The following is a 21,112-nucleotide window of genomic DNA, read 5'->3' on the forward strand; positions in this document are numbered from 1 at the left end:
TAATATGTATAACCCCAATATTTGCATAATGCCAGCCCATTAGACAAGGAAAGGCAGTATTAACGGCTGGATCTGTGCACAGACAAGGTAAGCAAGCAGGAACAACAGCGAAAAATGGCAGATGGAGCAATAATAACTGACATGATCCATGATATCATGATATTTTTAGTGATATTTGTAAATTGTCTTTCTAAATGTTTCATTAGCATGTTGCTAATATACTGTTAAATGTGGTTAAAGTTACCATCGTTTCTTACTGTATTCACGGAGACGAGAGTCGTTGCTATTTTCATTTTTAAACACGTGCAGTCTGTATAATTCATAAACACAACTTCTTTATAAATCTCTCCAATAGCGTGTAATGTTAGCTTTAGCCACAGAGCATAGCCTCAAACTCACACAGAATCAAACGTAACCATCTAAATAAATACTTTACTCACATAATTCGAAGCATGCATACAGCATGCATGACGAACATCTTGTAAAGATCCATTTGAGGGTTATATTAGCTGTGTGAACTTTGTTTATGCGATGTATACAGTCGAGAGCTCGTGGGGCAGAGGGAGCGCATCTCTTAAAGGGGCCGTGCTGAAAAAATCAGTGCATAGTTAATGATGCCCCAAAATAGGCAGTTAAAAAAATTAATAAAAAAAAATCTATGGGGTATTTTGAGCTGAAACTTCACAGACACATTCAGGGGACACCTAGGACTTATATTACATCTTGTAAAAAAACAATCTAGGGCACCTTTAAAGTCCCCCTGAAATCAAAATTTAAGTTTTTTAGCTTTTAGTATGAATATGTTAGCCTTATGTTATGAATAAGCTGGTGTGTTCCAAAACAATGACAAAATTCGCATTTAGGAGATATAAGCATTCAAATCTTCCAGTCTCTTACTTCCACTAAAATGGATCACGGATTTTCATGACATCACATCACACTTCAGTTTCTCATCAAATCTTCAGTCCAATCAAATGCTGTCCCGCCTCCTTCTACTGAAGCTGCAGCTGAAATCGGTCATTTGTTCACACATTTACTAGTTTCTACATGGTGAATGGCGCATAGTGCACTATACAGAGAATAGGGAACGATTCAGACAGTGTAAATATGCTTTCCTTTGATGCGAATAAAGTCCGTTTTTGCGCTAGTGTCACATGAACCGCCGCAACGCGAGCACAGTTTTGCTCTGGTCCAGAGACACGAGAGCACAGAGCAGATCATATGCGCGGGTCGGCACAGACTACAAAAGATATTGAACCCATTTGAATTCTGCACAGAATGCTGTATATAAGCAATATAAAGGACATTATGAGGAGAAACGGTTAGAGATTAGAAGGAAACAGAGGTTTTACTGAGTCTAACGGCTCTGGCGAGCTGTAACATAAACGGAACACTATTGGCTATTTAAAAAAGGGGCGGGGCTGTTCGATATATCGCCCTGTCTTCCTGTTTCAGTTGAAATTACGTCAACACATTGAATAATGCTGCACATTCCACCACTCTTTAGTGGGCCTTTAACAATTCCATGTGAAGATGTATTTTTACATATTAAACACATAGGCAAATATAAAATCGGTTGTGTTTTTATGTCTGATGGCTGGTGCAGGTCAAACACGCTCTCTCACTGCATTTACTCTAGAAATACAGAGCTGCATTTGTTGTAATAAATCAGGCTTAAAGTCCTTGCACAGAGAAAGGCCTGATTTCAAAAAGACAGAGATTATTCACCCATAAATCTTTGTTGCTGTGTCAGAGATGGATTTGTTTAAAAGACTCACCAAGCCCATCTGACTCAAACAGACAGGTGTCACCTACGCCCACCTCTCGACACCATGACAGGAAGTTGGCTGTGTTGTCCCTGGCGAAAAAGGAACCAGATGCGGCGTTGGCTCGGCAAGGAATCCTACGATTGGGGATGGACTGAAAGAGAGAGTTTACTCAATTTGTTACTCAATGCCGTTGTAGACAGACATTTGCATTTAAAATGTCTTACATGCAAGAGGAATGCCTGTAAAGAGAAGGATGGCCAAAATTGAAACACCCCAAACATTCTAAGGCCAGAAACATAACGAAAATGAATGATGTTCCAAACTCTAACCACACAAATGAAGCAAGCACATTTGAGCTTTCTTGTTTACCATATTTGATGAGCTTTATTTATATGTGTTGATCAATGTTTATATAGCCCAAACAAATTACGGAAAAAACACAGACAATGTGTTTGTTTGATTTTGGTTCATTCACTGCCTGTGATTTTCCTGAATCTGGGTGAGTAAATGATGAGGTGAATCTGGGTGAGTAAAATATGGGTGAGTAAATGATTACATAAAATGCATTTCTTGGTGAACTAACTAATGCAAGTACTCAAATGCAGCTTAGTCAGCGCACATGCATTTGTTTATGAATTGCGTGATGAAAGCTAATAACCAAATGCAAGTATGCTGGTCATGAGCTCATGGCTATGTTTGCATATATGTGTAAAGTATGTTTCTGACCTAACTCATCTAAACATTCAAAAACATGGTTAGCTGCCTTGCTATCTAGAGTCAACATTGCAGCTACCTTCTAAACCATTCTAATTCAAATGGAACTTCTTCGGTGAGTGATTTGAAAACCTCATGGATAACGCACAAGATTCAACTCACAATTGTTTCCAATAGAGTTAGCATGTTGTTAAGCTAACAACTCACTTTAAAAAGCATAAGAAAAAAAGTTGGTAACAATGGACAGTTTGTTACTACTGGCAAACAGTTAGGGCAAAACTGGTCACAACTGAGAATCCATAACAGTTGTCAAGAATTCAGTCATTATGTACTCATCATAATGATGGCCATATCACCATCCATCCATCCATTTTCAAAACTGCTTGTCCTATGTAGGGTCTTTTGGTCAAACTATTTCTTCAAAATGCTAAGTAGGCAGCTCACTAGGTCTCGAAGCAGAGCTCCAGTCTTTAGTATTAAAGTACAGCAAACCAGAGACTCTGTTTACATGTTGTTAAAGGATTAGTTCACTTTCAAATTAAAATTAGCCCAAGACTTTGTAAGTTGAATACGGAAGGCAGTCTGGTGGAAACTACAAACCCAATTCCAAAAAAGTTGGGACACTGTACAAATTGTGAATAAAAAAGGAATGCAATAATTTACAAATCTCATAAATTTATATTTTATTCACAATAGAATATAGATAACATATCAAATGTTGAAAGTGAGACATTTTGAAATGTCATGCCAAATATTGGCCCATTTTGGATTTCATGAGAGCTACACATTCCAAAAAAGTTGGGACAGGTAGCAATAAGAGGCCAGAAAAGTTAAATGTACATATAAGGAACAGCTGGAGGACCAATTTGCAACTTATTAGGTCAATTGGCAACATGATTGGGTATAAAAAGAGCCTCTCAGAGTGGCAGTGTCTCTCAGAAGTCAAGATGGGCAGAGGATCACCAATTCCCCCAATGCTGCGGTGAAAAATAGTGGAGCAATATCAAAAAGAAGTTTCTCAGAGAGAAATTGCAAAGAGTTTGAAGTTATCATCATCTACAGTGCATAATATCATCCCAAGATTCAGAGAATCTGGAACAATCTCTGTGCGTAAGGGTCAAGGCCGGAAAACCATACTGGATGCCCGTGATCTTCGGGCCCTTAGACGGCACTGCATCAGATACAGGAATGCTACTGTAATGGAAATCACAACATGGGCTCAGGAATACTTGCAGAAAACATTGTCGGTGAACACAATCCACCGTGCCATTCGCTGTTGCCGGCTAAAACTCTATAGGTCAAAAAATAAGCCATATCTAAACATGATACAGAAGCGCAGGCGTTTTCTCTGGGCCAAGGCTCATTTAAAATGGACTGTGGCAAAGTGGAAAACTGTTCTGTGGTCAGACGAATCAAAATTTGAAGTTCTTTTTGGAAAATTGGGACGCCATGTCATCCGGACTAAAGAGGACAAGGACAACCCAAGTTGTTATCAGTGCTCAGTTCAGAAGCCTGCATCTCTGATGGTATGGGGTTGCATGAGTGTGTGTGGCATGGGCAGCTTACACATCTGGAAAGGCACCATCAATGCTGAAAGGTATATCCAAGTTCTAGAACAACATATGCTCCCATCCAGATGTCATCTCTTTCAGGGAAGACCTTGCATTTTCCAACATAACAATGCCAGACCACATACTGCATCAATTACAACATCATGGCTGTGTAGAAGAAGGATCCGGGTACTGAAATGGCCAGCCTGCAGTCCAGATCTTTCACCCATAGAAAACATTTGGCGCATCATAAAGAGGAAGATGCGACAAAGAAGACCTAAGACAGTCGAACAACTAGAAGCCTGTATTAGACAAGAATGGGACAACATTCCTATTCCTAAACTTGAGCAACGCGTCTCCCCAGTCCCCAGACGTTTGCAGACTGTTATAAAAAGAAGAGGGGATGCCACACAGTGGTAAACATGGCCTTGTCCCAACTTTTTTGAGATGTGTTGATGCCATGAAATTTAAAATCAACTTATTTTTCCCTTAAAATTATACATTTTCTCAGTTTAAACATTTGATATGTCATCTATGTTGTATTCTGAATAAAATATTGAAATTTGAAACTTTCACATCATTGCATTCTTTATTCAGAATTTGTACAGTGTCCCAACTTTTTTGGAATCGGGTTTGTAGATATTTTACTTCATAACTTGTTAACCCTCTGGAGTCTGAGGCTGACTTGGGGCCTGGAGAAGTTTTGACATGCCCTGACATTTGTGCTTTTTTCAGTTCTTCATAAACATATTAATGACAAAAGTGTCATTACACTGTATTCAGCACAAACTAGGCTACCATAATATGTGAGGAACATGTATGCACATGTTTGTGTTTTTGAAGGAATAACGTTTATGCGTGGTTATTGAAAAAACAAAAAAATTAAGTCACTCAAATAAGGCCAAAAATATATATTAAATCTGTGTTTACAAGACTTCTGGGTATTGGAGGTTGTAGGCTAGAGTTTTTGCTTCAAAATTATGTAAAAATTATAAAGCCTACTTGTTCATATAAAACAATATATTGATTTAGTTTTTGCAAGACACTTTTTGTCAAGAAACACAGTATGCATGGAGGCGTGAATCATCATGAATAATGGCTCATTTACACCTGAGAAGACAAAAGAATTGCATAATAATGACCTGAAATGACTTGCATATCAATGAGGCCTTTCAGTCAGGTAGGCTGTGAAAAAAACCTCTGTAATCATGTCTCAGCTCAATTTAAAATAATGGTATTCTATTATATTCTTTAAAATATAATGTATTTCTGTGATGCAAAGAGTCTGAATATAGGATTTTAGTTTAAAAGCATGCACATTTGGAGAAATATTGATGGATTCTCATATGTTTATGTCAATTTTCTATACAGAGGAGTTATATTTATTCTATATTCATTGTCATAACTATGAGCGCTGGTGTTTTCAGGTGATACTTGCAGCCGGAGGGCGCTCTGTACACCTTTAGTCCACAAACTATTCTAAAGAAGAAGAGGACATTTCAGGAATGGTGTTTTCAATTCATACTTGTAGCCGGAGGGCGCTCTCTGTACACATTTAGTCCACAAATTATTCTACAGAAGAAGAGGACATATCAGGAACTAACAGCATGTCTTCCAAAGGTCGTTAACCATGGCTTTTACATACAGATAAACACTTTTCAAGACAATAAATACACGATTGAGACGATGAATGCCTGTATTGACTCATAATTTGCCTCTGAATAGCGCTGGCTCCGTGGGAGTGGCCGCATTAGCAGATAATGAGCTGAATCACGGACTTCTGACATGCGTCTCTTTTCATACAGATTACATAAACACAGAATTTTTGTTTTTGATATGACTTACACGATTTAAAACCTGACATTTCAACGTGTCTTTAGACATAAGTGTAATTTTTTTGTGATAAGTATTCACTAAGTTATAGTTTATTTTCTGAGAACTATCAGATTAGACTTTGTTCAGAGGGAGAGGACAGATCATGCATCCTTTTAGTTTTCTTTATTTTACAAAAAGCACAACATTTTGTTTTTACTCTGGGTGTATACAAATAAAAGAAGATATTCTATAGTTTCAATTGATATATTACTTATGTCTCTATGACAAAAAATGACGGAGTATTTTAAGTCTGTTTTGCTGCAATGTGAAAAAAAACTGCAAAACGCGCCGGCACGTTTTCAGACCTCAGGGAGTTAAATATGGATTTTTTTTTACACAAATACATCGCTTCGCTTCAGAAGGCCTTTATTAACCCCCCAGAGCCATGTGGAGTACGTTTATAGGCAGGAACACACCGACGCCGACAAACTAGTGGCGATGAAAGCAGAGTGCGGGGTTGGCTTACGTCGGCAGCGTCTGTGTCAAAAGTTGCCCTGACACACCAAACCAACACTCAACAGCTGACGGCCAAGTAGCACGTCCATTCTGCGTCTGCGTAAGATGAAATGCCTTTCTGAACCAGCAGATGGCAGTAGCTGAACAGCCAATCAGAATGATCAGATGGCCCGACGGACCGACGAGCTCAGACGCCGATTCGACATGTCGAATCAACCAAAAAAAGCAGATGAGGACCAACTTCAGCCGAAAACACTGAGAAAACTTAGTCGGCCGACGAACAAAATGATGGATGAATGTGGATGGAGACAATTTCTTTAGCTCATACTTGTGACCCCTGTTCACTACCATTATAAAGTTTGGATGCATCAGAATATTTATTAAAATATCTCAGATTGTGTTCATCAGAAAGAAGAAAGTCATATGTACCTTTCATTTGAAAGTGAACTAATCCTTTAAGACTAAACCACATGTTTTCTGTATAGGGTAAAAGGGGATTTATTTTTAAAGTTAAAACTGATTTTTATTGAATCAGGGCATAATGTTATTGGCCATGGATTCAGAGAAGTTTTAGAAATCCCCTTTCCAATCTCTCCCCCTGCATTTCCTTTCTCACTAATTCCCTACAGTTTTCCTTTCCCGCCACAGTCTCTCTTCGTGCTTTAGCTGGCATACGTCACCCACTAACCATGAGCAGTTTGTGATCTCTCTTGTTTCTCTCTTAGTATCTGCCTCACTCTTCCCCCGCAGGGGTCCGGATTACAGGCTACTATTATCACATATATATGCTTTCACAAACACAATCCCCTTTCTCTAATCAATAATCAATAAGAATAAGAGTGACAGTTATAGATAAATGCATGCATAAGGAGATGCTGGAGGTCACATTACACGTATGAATCTCAATGGGAGATTTACCCAGTGTATAGTTTCATACAGCACACTGAGAAAGGTTAGATGAGGTCATGTTGGAAGAATGTAGTATTTGCTGGAATGGATTGTTTTCTCTCACTTTTCCAGAACATTCTCAAGCTTCCCCAATGACTAGTTAATAAAGTATTAGTTCATCCTGTAACGTAATCTCTGATCACTGGAATGACGAGAAGAACTACAACAAAAACAAAACCAGCTGTTATAATCTATAGCATGTGTGGAAATTCAGAATTAAGCTATTGCTAAAAAAGATAACATTTAAACCCAAAATAAAACCAAAATTGACCCTGTTTTAATTTTTGGGCCCATACACCATTGCTGAAAAACTTTGATCTGTTAGGAATTATGGGATCCAAATCGAATTGTGCCTGATGATTCCCAACAATACCCTTAAAGGGATACTGCTCCCAGAAATTAAAATTCTCTCATCATTTACTCACCCTCATGCCATCCCAGATGAATATGACTTTCTTTCTTCAGAAAAACATTTTTAGAATAATAATCTCTCATATAGTCATATACATCAGGCATGGCATGAGGGGGTGAGTGTATGAGTGAATTTTCATTTTCTGGAGAAGTATACCTTTAAAGGTAGGGTAGGTAATTTTCAGAGAGGCTGACAATAGCAAGCTAGCTTTCAAATCATAACATCCCACCCCCCCTTTAGAGCGTCTCCAAAACCACGCCTCCTCCAAAATATGTGAGCGGCGTCACGAGAGATGGCGTTAAACTACCTCATGTGTCAGAGCACATAACATTACAATAATAATGAACATAAACAACTTACAGAGCACTGACCTGTATCACCTGACTGCTGCAGATTATTTTGGCGTTGATAGTGTCGCCATTGAAGTGCATACATTTGAGTCACAAACTGTTTTTGTGAAGAAAAACTACATACATTTGAGTGTGTAGCAGAAGAGTCTGCAAGCTTTGGGACATACTACTTTGTCTTAATTGCGTATTTAACGGACTTTCTGTCCCTTAGTTACACAACCTGTAACCATTTAAACTGCCTGTCAATCATCTCACAGTTAAAATCGAGACTGTCCTCCAAAAAAAAAACAACACTATAGGTCGTTTTTCAAGCACCTTATTACAACATATATTTAAGTTTTGAAGTCATGAGCCCTCTAGCGGGTGTAAAAATAATGACAGTGTCATGTTACGTCTGTCGTCATGAAATGACGTATGACTGTCATTACCAATCAAAATGCGTGTTCATTTAAATGCAATGTGTGGACTTTTTACACCATTTCTCCTATTTCCATTTAGCAAAACTAATTTTTTTATTAACGACTACACCCACCCCCATCCCTAAACCTAACCTTAGTGATTTATAGTGCATACACACTTTATGAGCACATGCGTTCCCTGGGATCGAACCCATGATCGCATGATCACATGATTGCATATTGTTATTGCAATGCTCTGCCAATTGAGCTACGCAAAACCCGAAATATCATGCAGATAAAAGGGAACAATGCATTAAAATGAAAGTGTCCTGTTGTCAATAGGGGCGCAACTTTAGCAAACGCTCCTATGGGTCATATTTCATGAATTAAAATGAAAGTGTCCTGTTGTCGATAGGGGCGCCACTTTAGTAAACGCTCCTATGGGTCGTATTTCAGGGAAGTGACAAACGACCTATATGGTCGTATTGGTTGGAGAACATGTTGTTAAAATCCTCCAAATTTAATGTCCTACCGTTTCGGAGAGAAATGTAGTCACGCGTTGATCTGCCAGTCATTGGTCTTTTTTAATGTGAAGAACTTTCCTTATCTTTGCATAATGATGCATTTAAAAGTTGATGAACAAATGCATCATTATAACAGTTCACAATGATGTTATAAATATGTTTTCATCAGGTTAGATACTGATTAATAACAAAGACTATAGAATAACACAAGACGTGTCACTCGTGTTGTTTTGAATGGGAGAACGTGCAACAAGCAATATGGCGGAATAAGTCCTTCCCTATAAATGAGAGCTGATCGCCAACTGGTACAGTCATCGCGTCACTGCAGCAGCCGTTAGAAGCTCCAGTTTCTATAGAAACAGTCAGAAGCGTGCCTCCGAAATGAGGCACAAGAGACGCGCATTTAGGTCTGCGCATGCGCATTAGCTTGATCCAACTAAAAAAATACAGTTTTTTGTCATGATTCGAGCATTTAGAAAAAAATTTATGAGACAGTTGTTGTCAGATTTCATTGGTGATTACAACTATGAAACTTAATCGAAAGCTTGGCAAACAGCTTTGGAGAATTTGATGTTTCCCCATTCAAAGAGATAGGAGCTGCACTTGAATGCCCGAGAGGCGTTTCAAAGATGGCCGCTGAGTGAAATGACTTGTCTTAAAGGGACTTTGTTAATAATCACTCAAATCCCTTCGTCTTAACAGCTCTGGTTAACCATCGGTCTCACAAATCCATCATGTTTGCAGTTTTTTTTTTAACACTTTTTATTTGTATTTGTAATTCTAAATGAATCCTTGTCCACAGCGCAATGTGTTATGGGCGATATTAGCCGTTAGATTGTCCACGGATATACACTTCGGATTCTAACTGGAAAAAGTAGACCACCCGGGTGTGTTTGGAATACTCATTTCAACATACTACGATTTTGGAAACACTAATTCTAATTTCGAATACTATCTAGGATGGATAGTATGCGAATTGGGATGCAGCATTAGTGATTGCTATCAGGATGTGAAGAGACTTTCAACCAGCATAAACCAAAACACCTACCCTGCCTTTAATACACACACATACAAACTCTCTCTATTTCACTCTCTCTCTCAGAGGGTAGTGGATGTGTTTGATCTTGTCTCTGTAGCCTCTGGACTGTGTAATCAATGAACTGCTGTAACTCTCTCACTCTTTCTTTCCCTGAGGAGTCAAAACCTCAAATATTCCTCACATATGTGCTGTTTTCGCACATACACATATAGCGATCTGCCAACCCAGCATGCAGCAGGGCTCTTTACACACATTTAAAAACAGTGACATTATCTCACTTATATTTATCTACACAGAATAACACTATTTATCATATATTTTTACCTTGATACTGGATTAGTAATTAACCATAGTCAAGTTTTAAGATTTCACACTGTACATTTTCAACCGAGGGATAACATTCATATGTGCATATTTATGAGGTAAATACATTTGATTGGACATGTACATTGAACATTAACTTAAAATAGCCTAATTTACATAATTAAAATAGTAATAACAGTAATATTTAACCTGCTATTTATTTTGCCTTAGTCAAACACCTTATGATTTAATGGATTGGTGTTTTGAATGGATCTGTACCGGAACTTTATGATTGCAAAGTATTGACTGAAATGAAACAGTCTTGAAATTCAATCTCTTTCTTATGAGACAAACTGATTATGTTTCCCAGAAGCATACTCTGTGACAGGAACCTGAAACATGAACATGAAACATGCCATGACATAAGACAACCTCCTTAGCAGAGTATGTCAGCCAACAATATGTAGCCATTTTACATACAGTACAGCAGACATGCTTACAAACACAGTTTGAAATAGTATACTATCACAAAATTGCTGTTCAAATTGCTAACTGTATATATATATATATATATATATATATATATATATATATATATATATATATATATATATATACACATATAAATATATAAATCCAGTTAGCAATTTTAATATAGTTATATTATTTAATATAGTAATATAATTTTTTTTATAGTGTATATATATATATATATACAGTACAGTCCAAAAGTTTGGAACCACTAAGATTTTTAATGTTTTTAAAAGAAGTTTCGTCTGCTCACCAAGGCTACATTTATTTAATTAAAACTACAGTAAAAAAACAGTAATATTGTGAAATATTATTACAATTTAAAATAACTGTGTACTATTTAAAGCATATTAGAATGATTTCTGAAGGATCATGTGACACTGAAGACTGGAGTAATGATGCTGAAAATTCAGCTTTGCCATCACAGGAATAAATTACTTTGTGAAATATATTCAAATAGAAAACAGTTATTTTAAATTGTAATAATATTTCACAATATTACTGTTTTTTACTGTATTTTTAATTAAATAAATATATATATATATACACTTTATTGCCAAAAGTTTTGGGATGCCTGCCTTTACGTGCACATAAACTTTAATGACATCCCATTCTTAATCCGTAGGGTTTAATATGTGACCTGATCCAGCAAAATGAGTCACAGTGACCCAAATTTCAAAATTGAGATTTTTGTATCAATGGCAAGATGAGACAATACACAAAAGTAAAGACTCATAACTCCAAAATTCTAGCAAGGAGAGTCAAAAGGTAGGTATCATTTGATACAAAACATTTTAAATTTTAAGAAAATATAAATTACATTACATTTGGACATTTTCTTGCTAGAAACAGCTGATAAAAGACAAAAAATATATATAATTTTTTAAAAATAATTTTTCTTTTTTTATTTGACATGGAATAACTCAGGGACACAATAAGATCGCTAAAAATTCTTTTTTGGTGATGCTCTCCTATATGTGAGCTGCACCTGGTTCAAATTTCGTGGTGATATTATAAAGAATAGTTTGAAAAATTGTTGTTCATTTTTTCCACAGCCAGGTGGCGCCAACGGGCGGTAAACTCCGGTTTAGAGGAGTTAGGAGTTTTTCAAAATGGTTAGATGCATTAAAAAGATGAAATTCTAAGCTTTAAAATGATATCTATTTTGTGTTATTCCACGTTGGAAAACGAACATGGATGGGTCTGGGAACATTGGATACACACTGCATCCCGGAGAGATGAGAGACATGTTTTTAGCCAAGTATGTTAAATCATTTCGTGAGTAATATCTTGTGATCAACGCAATATATTATATTGATTTTGGATTCATTTTAATCTTGAGAATCTGCTTTAAATATTGATGTGATCTGTGATTTTTATGATCTGTGCATTTTTCATGAAGTTATGAGCACGTGAAATACATACTTGTATTCAGTTAGCTGCTGTGCTATTTTTGTTGTAAATGCATATTTCTCAGACTCATTAGAGGGTGAAAACAACGCAACAGAAGCATGTTGGAGGCTTGATATGAAAGTTTAAAGTCTTTGGTTTTGTATGCAAAAAGAATTTTTGTGCTACCTATATGGATTCAATTTTTATTGGCTTTTAAAGAGAGACACGCAAATGGGAGTTTTATTTTATAAGGCGCGCTAGTCTGACAGGAGGATGGCTGGACCGATCGCGTGCCTGTCAGTCGAAACGGGGCTTCCCATTGTTAAAAATCAGCGTTTAGGTCAGTGTGTTTACATTTCTAAGCTTTTTGATTGGTTCTATACAACGTGTAACACCATATTTGTAGAGCAGAGATAATGACGTTTTAGGGGATACTGGGAAATGCTCATAAGTGACGAGAGGAGTTGAGAAGTTCATTTCCAGCTAATTTAGTAAAACCATGTCAAATTTAATAGCCATTTAAATACCTTTACTCAATTATCTGGACTACGAAACTTTGGGAGATTATTTTTGAAAGTCTGTTCTTTGAAATTAGCTTAAAAAAAAAAAATCGATTTTTTTCATTGTTTTTCCACATTATCGGCCCATATCTTAAAATAGAACGTTGCGACTTCCGACTCATTTCGCCAGATCGGGTCACATATAGAGTTGGCCCACCTTTTGCAGCTATAACAGCTTCAACTCTTCTGGGAAGGCTTTCCACAAGGTTTAGGAGTGTGTTTATGGGAATTTTTGACCATTCTTCTAGAAGCGCATTTGTAAGGTTAGGCAGTGATGTTGGTGAGAAGGCCTGGCTCACAGTCTCCGCTCTAATTCATCCCAAAGGTGTTCTGTCGGGTTAAGGTCAGGACCGGCAGGCTTGTCTTGGTATGCTGAAGCATTAAGAGTTCCTTTCACTGGAACTAAGGGGCCAAGCCCAAACCCTGAAAAACAACCCCACACCATAATCCCCTCTCCACCAAACTTTACACTTGGCACAATGCAATCAGGCAAGTACCGTTCTCCTGGCAACAGCCAAACCCAGACTCGTCCATCGGATTGCCAGACAGAGAAGCATGATTCGTCACTCCAGAGAACATGTCTTCACTGCTCTAGAGTCCAGTGGCGGTGTGCTTTACACCACTGCATCCGACGCTTTGCATTGCACTTGGTGATGTAAGGCTTGGATGCAGCTGCTCGGCCATGGAAACCCATTCCATGAAGCTCTCTACGCACTGTTCTTGAGCTAATCTGAAGGCCACACGAAGTTTGGAGGTCTGTAGCTATTGAGTCTGCAGAAAGTTGCCGACTTCTGCGCACTGTGCACCTTAGCATGCGCTGACCCCGCTCTGTGATTTTACGTAGCCTACCACTTTGTGACTGAGCTGCTGTTGTTCCCAACTGCTTCCACTTTGTTATGATACCACTAACAGTTGACCGTGGACTATTTAGTAGTGAGGAAATTTCACGAATGGACTTATTGCACAGGTGGCAACCTATCACGGTACCACGCTTGAATTCACTGAGCTTCTAAGAGTGACCCATTCTTACACAAATGTTTGTAGAAGCAGTCTGCATGCCTAGGTGCTTGATTTTATCACCTGTGGCCATGGAAGTGATTCAAAACGCTGAATTCAATGATTTGGAGGGGTGCCCCAATACTTTTGGCGATATAAATATATATATTTTATATTTATATTTAAATATAAAATATATATATTTCCGAGATCAGGACACACAATGGTCGTGACAACAATGTAGCATATTAATGTTTTGCATGCTTATCGTGACATACTACATAGTATTTCATGTAAGGAAGGATGTCTGATATCTAGATAACTTGAAGGTATCTGTAATACAAGGCCACAGAAATATGCTTCATGGAGAATATTTAGACAAATAATATGGCCTAATACACTGGAAAATCATCGAACCTGCCATTGTTGAAATTTATTTTCATGGGCAAAAAATACATGATTTTTTTAAATTATTATTTTAAAAAATGTTTATTACATTTCTAAACTACATATTTCAATCAAAGGCAGTTTTATATTACAGTTTCTTTGTAAATATGTGGTCAAAATACAAAAAAAAAAAAATATGCATGGCTTAAATAGGGTGACCACACTCTGACCACACTCTCCACTATTTAAAAACCTCTTTTTTGTTGGCAATATTCAGTGCATTCAGTACTGTGCAGGTATACATATCATGATTGCTTTTATGCCAATCGAGGAAACTACGGGCCATGAGGTCTACTGTGTATTTCTTGTGCTGTTATACTTCAGGGACTCTATTAGTAGAACTGGAGCGAAACTAACAGAAAGCCCCATTCTGAGTATCTGTAAGAGGTGGTTTTTGGCCAAGACAAGCAGAAATATTTTCTTAATTTACCATCGAAAAAATCTCCTGATCTTAATGGTTTTCCCATCTGGAGGAGTTTTTGAACACTTAACAAGTCACTGCTTTCATTAGACTGCTCTGTTAAAATGAAAAAGCTCAGTGATTTTCCAAAGTTCATCGTCCCACAATGCCGAGGTTTGACAGGAAATGGCAAGCGGCCCTGACTCCAAACAAAAGTCTTTGTATGAGAGAAACTAAAAATGCATTCAATACAAGCACCTGAATCCAATAAACAGCAGTTTTTTTATATGGTTATTTTCAAAACATACATTTTGGCAGCCATGCTGAATTCATTTATGTTACTGCTACGGACATACATGCAACATTGCTACAGTAAATGCAGAAAACAATGAAATTATGAATTCAGAGTGCTAATGTTCTAATGTACTAATGTTCTATTTACAATCACACTACAGATGACTAGGAAATATCACCACAATTGAGTTGATTATATGGAAACTACAGAAAAAACCTTTTACAGTTTGAGAAAATTGGTCTAATATTTTAAAGGACACCTATTATGCCCCTTTTTACAAGATGTAAAATAAGTCTCTGATGTCTCCAGAGTGTGTATGTGAAGCTCAAAATACCCCACAGATCAATTTTATAGCATGTTAAAATAGCCAGTTTTTGGGGGTGAGCAAAAACAAGCCATTTTTGTGTGTGCCCGTTTAAATGCAAATGAGCTGCTGCTCCCGGCCCACTTTCAAGAAGAGGGCGGAGCTTCAAGAGCTCACGCAACAAACAAACAGGACAATCTCAAGCACTGAAAATGTCAGAAACGGTCAGTAATGGTGTTCATTTCAAACTGGATTCATAAAATATAGCGCACAGAAGCAGAGAATATATGCTGCATTAAGACAGGACAAGAAGAAGGAACAAGTTTAGTTGAATTATGGTTATAAATTATGTGGACATCTTGCTTTTACCCACTATTAGTATAAGCTTGTTGTAGCAGACCCCATCCGAATGATGGCCAAAACTTTACTGATGTTTATTGTACATCACACAAAAGATGAAGCATCTGTTTTCACTCCAGAAAATCATCGTAGGAGCTTAATAAAACTCAGTACAAGAAGTTAATTATTAAAGTCTTTTATCTATAAACTCTCTCTCCCTGGCATTAACATACACAGCGATCGAATTACACAAAAACACTCATTACCACTAACTGTAAACAAATACATACAGACCTTTTTTTTCAATGGGGGTGCTTAATAAACTGGTAAACTTTATATCCATAAAACAACTCCAATGAACTGTAATAAAGTGCATGCTCTCCCCATCATTGCTGCCGTTTTCAGTATCGCTCCGGAGACTATAAGCTGACCCTAATTCACAAAGCAGTCTGGAATGAAATGATTTGAGCAGATATAAACAAATTTAGAGAATCAGAGAATCAAAACAGCATGTCTAATGATACTGCTTTGGTTTAATAGGAATTTAAAAAAAGGGAGTGGGTGGATTTTTATCATTGTAGGGTGGTTGTGTTTACACACTGCCAACATACATTTATGTTCAAACACCATGTAAAAGTGGATTTTGTATAATAGGTGCTCTTTAAGAGAATGTGCAGTCTCCAAAGTATCGATGGGTCAGGATCATTGTTCCATCTAAACTACACAGATGTATGGCCAGTATGCAGAATAAATAAAAGAAAGCTGTGGGAAAAGATATTTGATTGTATTCTAGTAAATGAGAAATAATTGTTGCGTTTTGGGTCAACCGCTACAGTTAGACAATTAGAACCGGTGAATGTGGTTTACACGTTTCATGAGTTGCTGTGTGGAATACTTCAATGGTTGCAGTATCAGTGCAACACAGTAACAAAACACAGACATATTTACAATTACACACCAACCACAGGTGTAGCTGTCAGGGTCACTTTAGTTCATCTTGATTCTTAGTTTGGAAAAATGGCACCGCTAACAACATTGAAAAAAATGTTTTTTGGGGTTTTTTTTTTGTTATATTTATGGGCTTTTTGAGCCTTTATTCAGATAGGACAGTAGAGAGCAGACATGAAAGCATTGGGCAGAGAGAGGGGGCAGGATCGGCAAAGGACCTCGAGACAGGAATTGAACACATTTGCGCCATGTGTCGCACTAACCACTAGGCTATCGGCGCTGGCGAAAAAAAATGTTTTCTTAGGTCACCTAAAATGTGCTTCATATTTAGTAACTTGAATTAACTGTATGTTTCCCTTTGAGGGAACACTGACGCTGCGTCATTGCGTTGACACTAAGGAAACGTCTTCAGAATGCGACAGTGTCTGAATTATGTGTAAGTGCACCAATACTATTGGCCATAGACAAAGTCAGGAGATGTTACATAGTACATGACTATGTCCATAAAATGGCACTTGCAAATGACGTCACCAGATTCTTTGACTTCAGAAGCCATGTCTGTCAATCATTTGTCTAAATCTCTGTAGTGTGTTTTAGAGCAGGAGTTTGGACAGAATCATGAATAAGTTCAAGAGATGTGTTCTGCCGTGACCCCGCTTTGTTTCTGGGGATGACGTTTGTGTTGTTTGTTAGGCAGTAGAGCACACTAGGGGACTGATTGTCCTCACTGTGAGAGATTTTCAGTGAGGAAGTTCCGCTCCTGCCTCGATCACTTTAATGACAAAGAGAGCTTGGCTTCTGCACCCCTTGGTTTGGGTCCTGTGTCTGCTGAGGCAGTGCGGTGACTTAAATCACAGGGGTCGCAGATGGAAATGTTGGATGAGCCTGAGATGGACAATGACTTTTCTCTTTCTCTTTCCACAGACTCCAAGGGTTCCGTTTCATATTTGAAAGCCCACTCTGTGATTTCTTCCAATCTGGATAAGGACCTGCCTTCCGTTGAGTCCTGCTTCGAGGAATTGAATGTTGAGGGAGGTTTTGAATTGGGTGCAGCTGTCAAGCAGCCCTCATAATCTAAATCTTATGAGGAGCTGCTCAAGGTTTTAACTCAACTGGTGGCAATGTTGAACATTGATTGGCCATCAGAGGAGGGAAGGTAAATTAAATGAGCGCTTACGAGTGGTTGATGGGCCCAGCCACCAAAGCAGAAACTTTCTTTCCTGACCTCCATAGTGAGATCGCAAGGTCATGGAAATATATCTCAATCAGCTTGGCTGTTTCCTGTTTCAGCACACTGAGTTGATTCCCCCTCCACATAGAGATATTGCCTGTACACAGGACGTTCCTGAGGTTTGCTTTCGAGGGCAAAGTTTACCAATATTGGTTTCTTCCACTCGGTCTAGTCTTAAAGGGGCTTTCACACTGGCAGTTTAGTTCGAAACGGGGCACGGTTTGCATGAAAAATCGCTAATGTGAAAGCTGTCATGCGAACCCGGGTTCGCACCAGGGTATCAAACCTGAGACTACCTGAAGGAGGTGGTCTGAGTTCGGTTGCACTCGAACTGTGACGTGGTTCGCGTGAATATGAAAGCAACACGGACTCGGGTGCGCACTAGTTCAGGAAGTAAAGTAACCTACGCACTATAATATATGAAGTGTTTGGTTCCAAAACGCTATAAATTCATTTATAAATGCGCTATATAAAAGCTCTATATAAATGCCTCATTCATTCATTCATTCATTCATTTTGATTCATTTGAGTAAAAAGGTGTTTTCTTTACCAAGAAAGTGGCAAGATGAAAACCACTATTTTCTGTTTCAAACTTTCACATAGCATCTTTTGGTTATAAAAACATTAAAAATTCAAATCTAGATTTTGATTTTCAAAGGTTTATTATAAAAATGGATTAATTCCCCCCCCTTTTTTTTTCAAACTGCAATTAATCCATCAATATAAAAGTTATTTTACATATTGAAAATACACAACAAAGTAAGTTGATTCACATGACAGCCTCTGAACTTTCTCAATACTAATCTTATATACAGGCATTTGACTAAAAATACATTCAGTCGTTGCTCCCAAAATGAATTCAACGAGTCATCTTGTTAATGTTATAAATTAATTATGTCTCCATTTGTCATTACCGATTAAAGAGTGTCTGGCACCACCGCACGGTTAAAATAAACACATTTGCAGAGTACATTGGTATTAAAAACGGCTTTTAAAAACTGTTCATGATTCAGTTTTGTGGACCATGACAGAAGATTGATGCTGTCGTGGAACAAGCAACAGCCGGCATTTTTCCTCCTCCCAACTCGACGTGCCTCATCTTCTTAATCTCCTCATGTAAATGATTACATTTCGATGACTTACGTTTCATCCCCACCGCAGAACCCACCAAAGGTTCATCAATACTGTCAAAATTATTCATTTTTCTGTTTTTGTTGATCACAAAGTACAAAGTAGATAAGGAAAACTAGGATGCCGGGTGTATTCAGAGCACCACCATTACTGTTTACAGTGTGTGGAATGGTGCGCTGTGATTGGTTGAGCGGATATATCGCATTCTGCAGAGAAGGGAGACTGCCGTTTGTCGCGTTTTGGAAAGAAAGGGAGAAAACATGACAGAATAACACGACGGATATCGCATTTTGTGCAAAATTAATAAATGACTTTTCAATACCGACCAGATACAATACTGATTTGGGCGGAAACTCAATTTAAAAAAAAAAAAAAAAGGCATTTATCGTGTTTTGGAACCAAATTCTTCATATTTACTTCAATAAAACACATGTAAGTGATGATAGTGTTGATGATTTACCTGGGATTCGAGCAGGAGTGAGCCTGCAGTGTATTCTCGCTTTGTGAGTGCTATCAAAGCGGCAAATGAATGGTAATCAGCTGTCTCCTCAAAATAGTCTGTTTGCAAGCAGAGGAAAACCGTCTACATGCGATGCGCATAAAGGAAATCCAAGTGTTGTTTACTCTGCTGTACATAATAGCACCAAATTGATAAAAAACACAATTTACTGACCCACGTTCTGTCTTCTATCATGCGCCGTGCACGTCTATGATGTAAGATGAACACAAACGCACCAGGGTTTGAAAGAATCAGTTTGAGTGTGAAACCAGATAAATGCTGCAGGGGGCACCGGGAACAATCGCGCCCGGGCTCGGACCGTGGCAAACAAGCCCAGTGTGAAAGCCCCCTTATTGTCTCGACCGGCTGATATTGGCCCAGCAGGAGGAGCTGGGACACATTGCCATCACAAAACTATGACGACAGATGCCTCACTCATGCTGGGGGGCTGTCCTTGACAGTCGCCCAGCTCCTGGATGCTGGAAAGGCCCTCATTTCTTGTGGCACATAAATTGCTTGGAAATAAGGGTTGTGTTTCTGTCAGTGTTACACTTCCTCCCAGATCTCAGGGACTACCATGTGTTGGTGCAGACGGACGACACATTGGTGGTCTCCTACATGAATCACCAGGGCGGGCTGCATTCATGCCTCCTGTTCAGACTTGTGCAGCAGATCTGAGAGCAAACTGCTGCTACTTTCATAATTCATTTCAAAATGATAGGTTTACATCCAAACGCCGGCTCAGTATTGACTGAGGCTGTTCACGTGAGCACCACAACGCATGTGTGTGATGCTGATGCAGGGGCCGGCCAATACAGAGTCGCCGTTCTGACGCAGAACACAGAAGCTCTGCACTGTGTTCACTGTGCAAACTGTGTACGAGACTGACAGGGAAGAGGAAAAATTGTTGAATAAAGTCATTATTTTTGTTTTGTTTTTGAGCACAAAAAGCATTCTCGTCGCTTCATAACATTGGTTGAACCACTGTAGTCACATAGACTATTTTAACAATGTCTTTACTACTTCTCTAGACCTTGAATATGGTAATTTCTTTGCTTTCTATGGGAGATAAAAAACCTCTCGGATTTCATCAAAAATATCTTAATTTGTGTTCCGAAGATGAACAAAGATCTTGTAGGTTTGATGAGGGTGAGTAATTAATAACAGAAATTTAATTTTTGGGAGAACTAAAGTAAAGAATGCCTGAGAAAAACACTTTGTCCTGATTTATTATCTGCACTCAGATTAGATGTTGTCATTATTCTAACATTATTTTTGTAAATTGTTACAAAAAAAGTCTCTCACCTCAGAAAATCTAACTTTCCTGTCCTGTCAGATGTTATACTGTGCTCTTCAATTGCACACGCAAATGTGGCAGCGCACAATGTATATCACTTCATCATAAATAAAGCGCAAAAGAATGCATGCATGTCGTAGTGCTACCCTGAAGGTGTTTGTGGACGCTATTTCGGCTTGCCACATTTACATTGATGGGGCCTCTGTGGGGAAACATGTCCTTATATCCTGCTTCCTGCATGGTGCCAGATAGCTCAGGCCTATCTGCAGACCATGGTTTTCAGACAAATGAAGGACGTCATTTGCAGGTGCCGTTTTATGGACGTGGTTACGTACTATGTAACATCACCTGATTTCGTCCTTGGCTAATAGTATTGACACGTTTACATGTGATTCAGACACTGG

General features: G+C 38.3%; 1 protein-coding gene across 1 annotated transcript in view; it reads right to left on the reverse strand.

The window, feature by feature from the left end:
- Window positions 1-21,112, reverse strand: part of LOC125247113 (growth arrest-specific protein 2) — a 63,204-nt gene that overhangs the window by 25,184 nt on the left and 16,908 nt on the right. Inside the window, 1 exon segment of the mRNA XM_048158317.1 lies at window positions 1,779-1,920. Within this exon segment, the coding sequence (XP_048014274.1) occupies window positions 1,779-1,920 (142 nt within the window).

This window comes from Megalobrama amblycephala, linkage group LG15 (genome assembly GCF_018812025.1).
Source record: "Megalobrama amblycephala isolate DHTTF-2021 linkage group LG15, ASM1881202v1, whole genome shotgun sequence".
Classification (NCBI taxonomy): Eukaryota; Metazoa; Chordata; class Actinopteri; order Cypriniformes; family Xenocyprididae; genus Megalobrama; species Megalobrama amblycephala.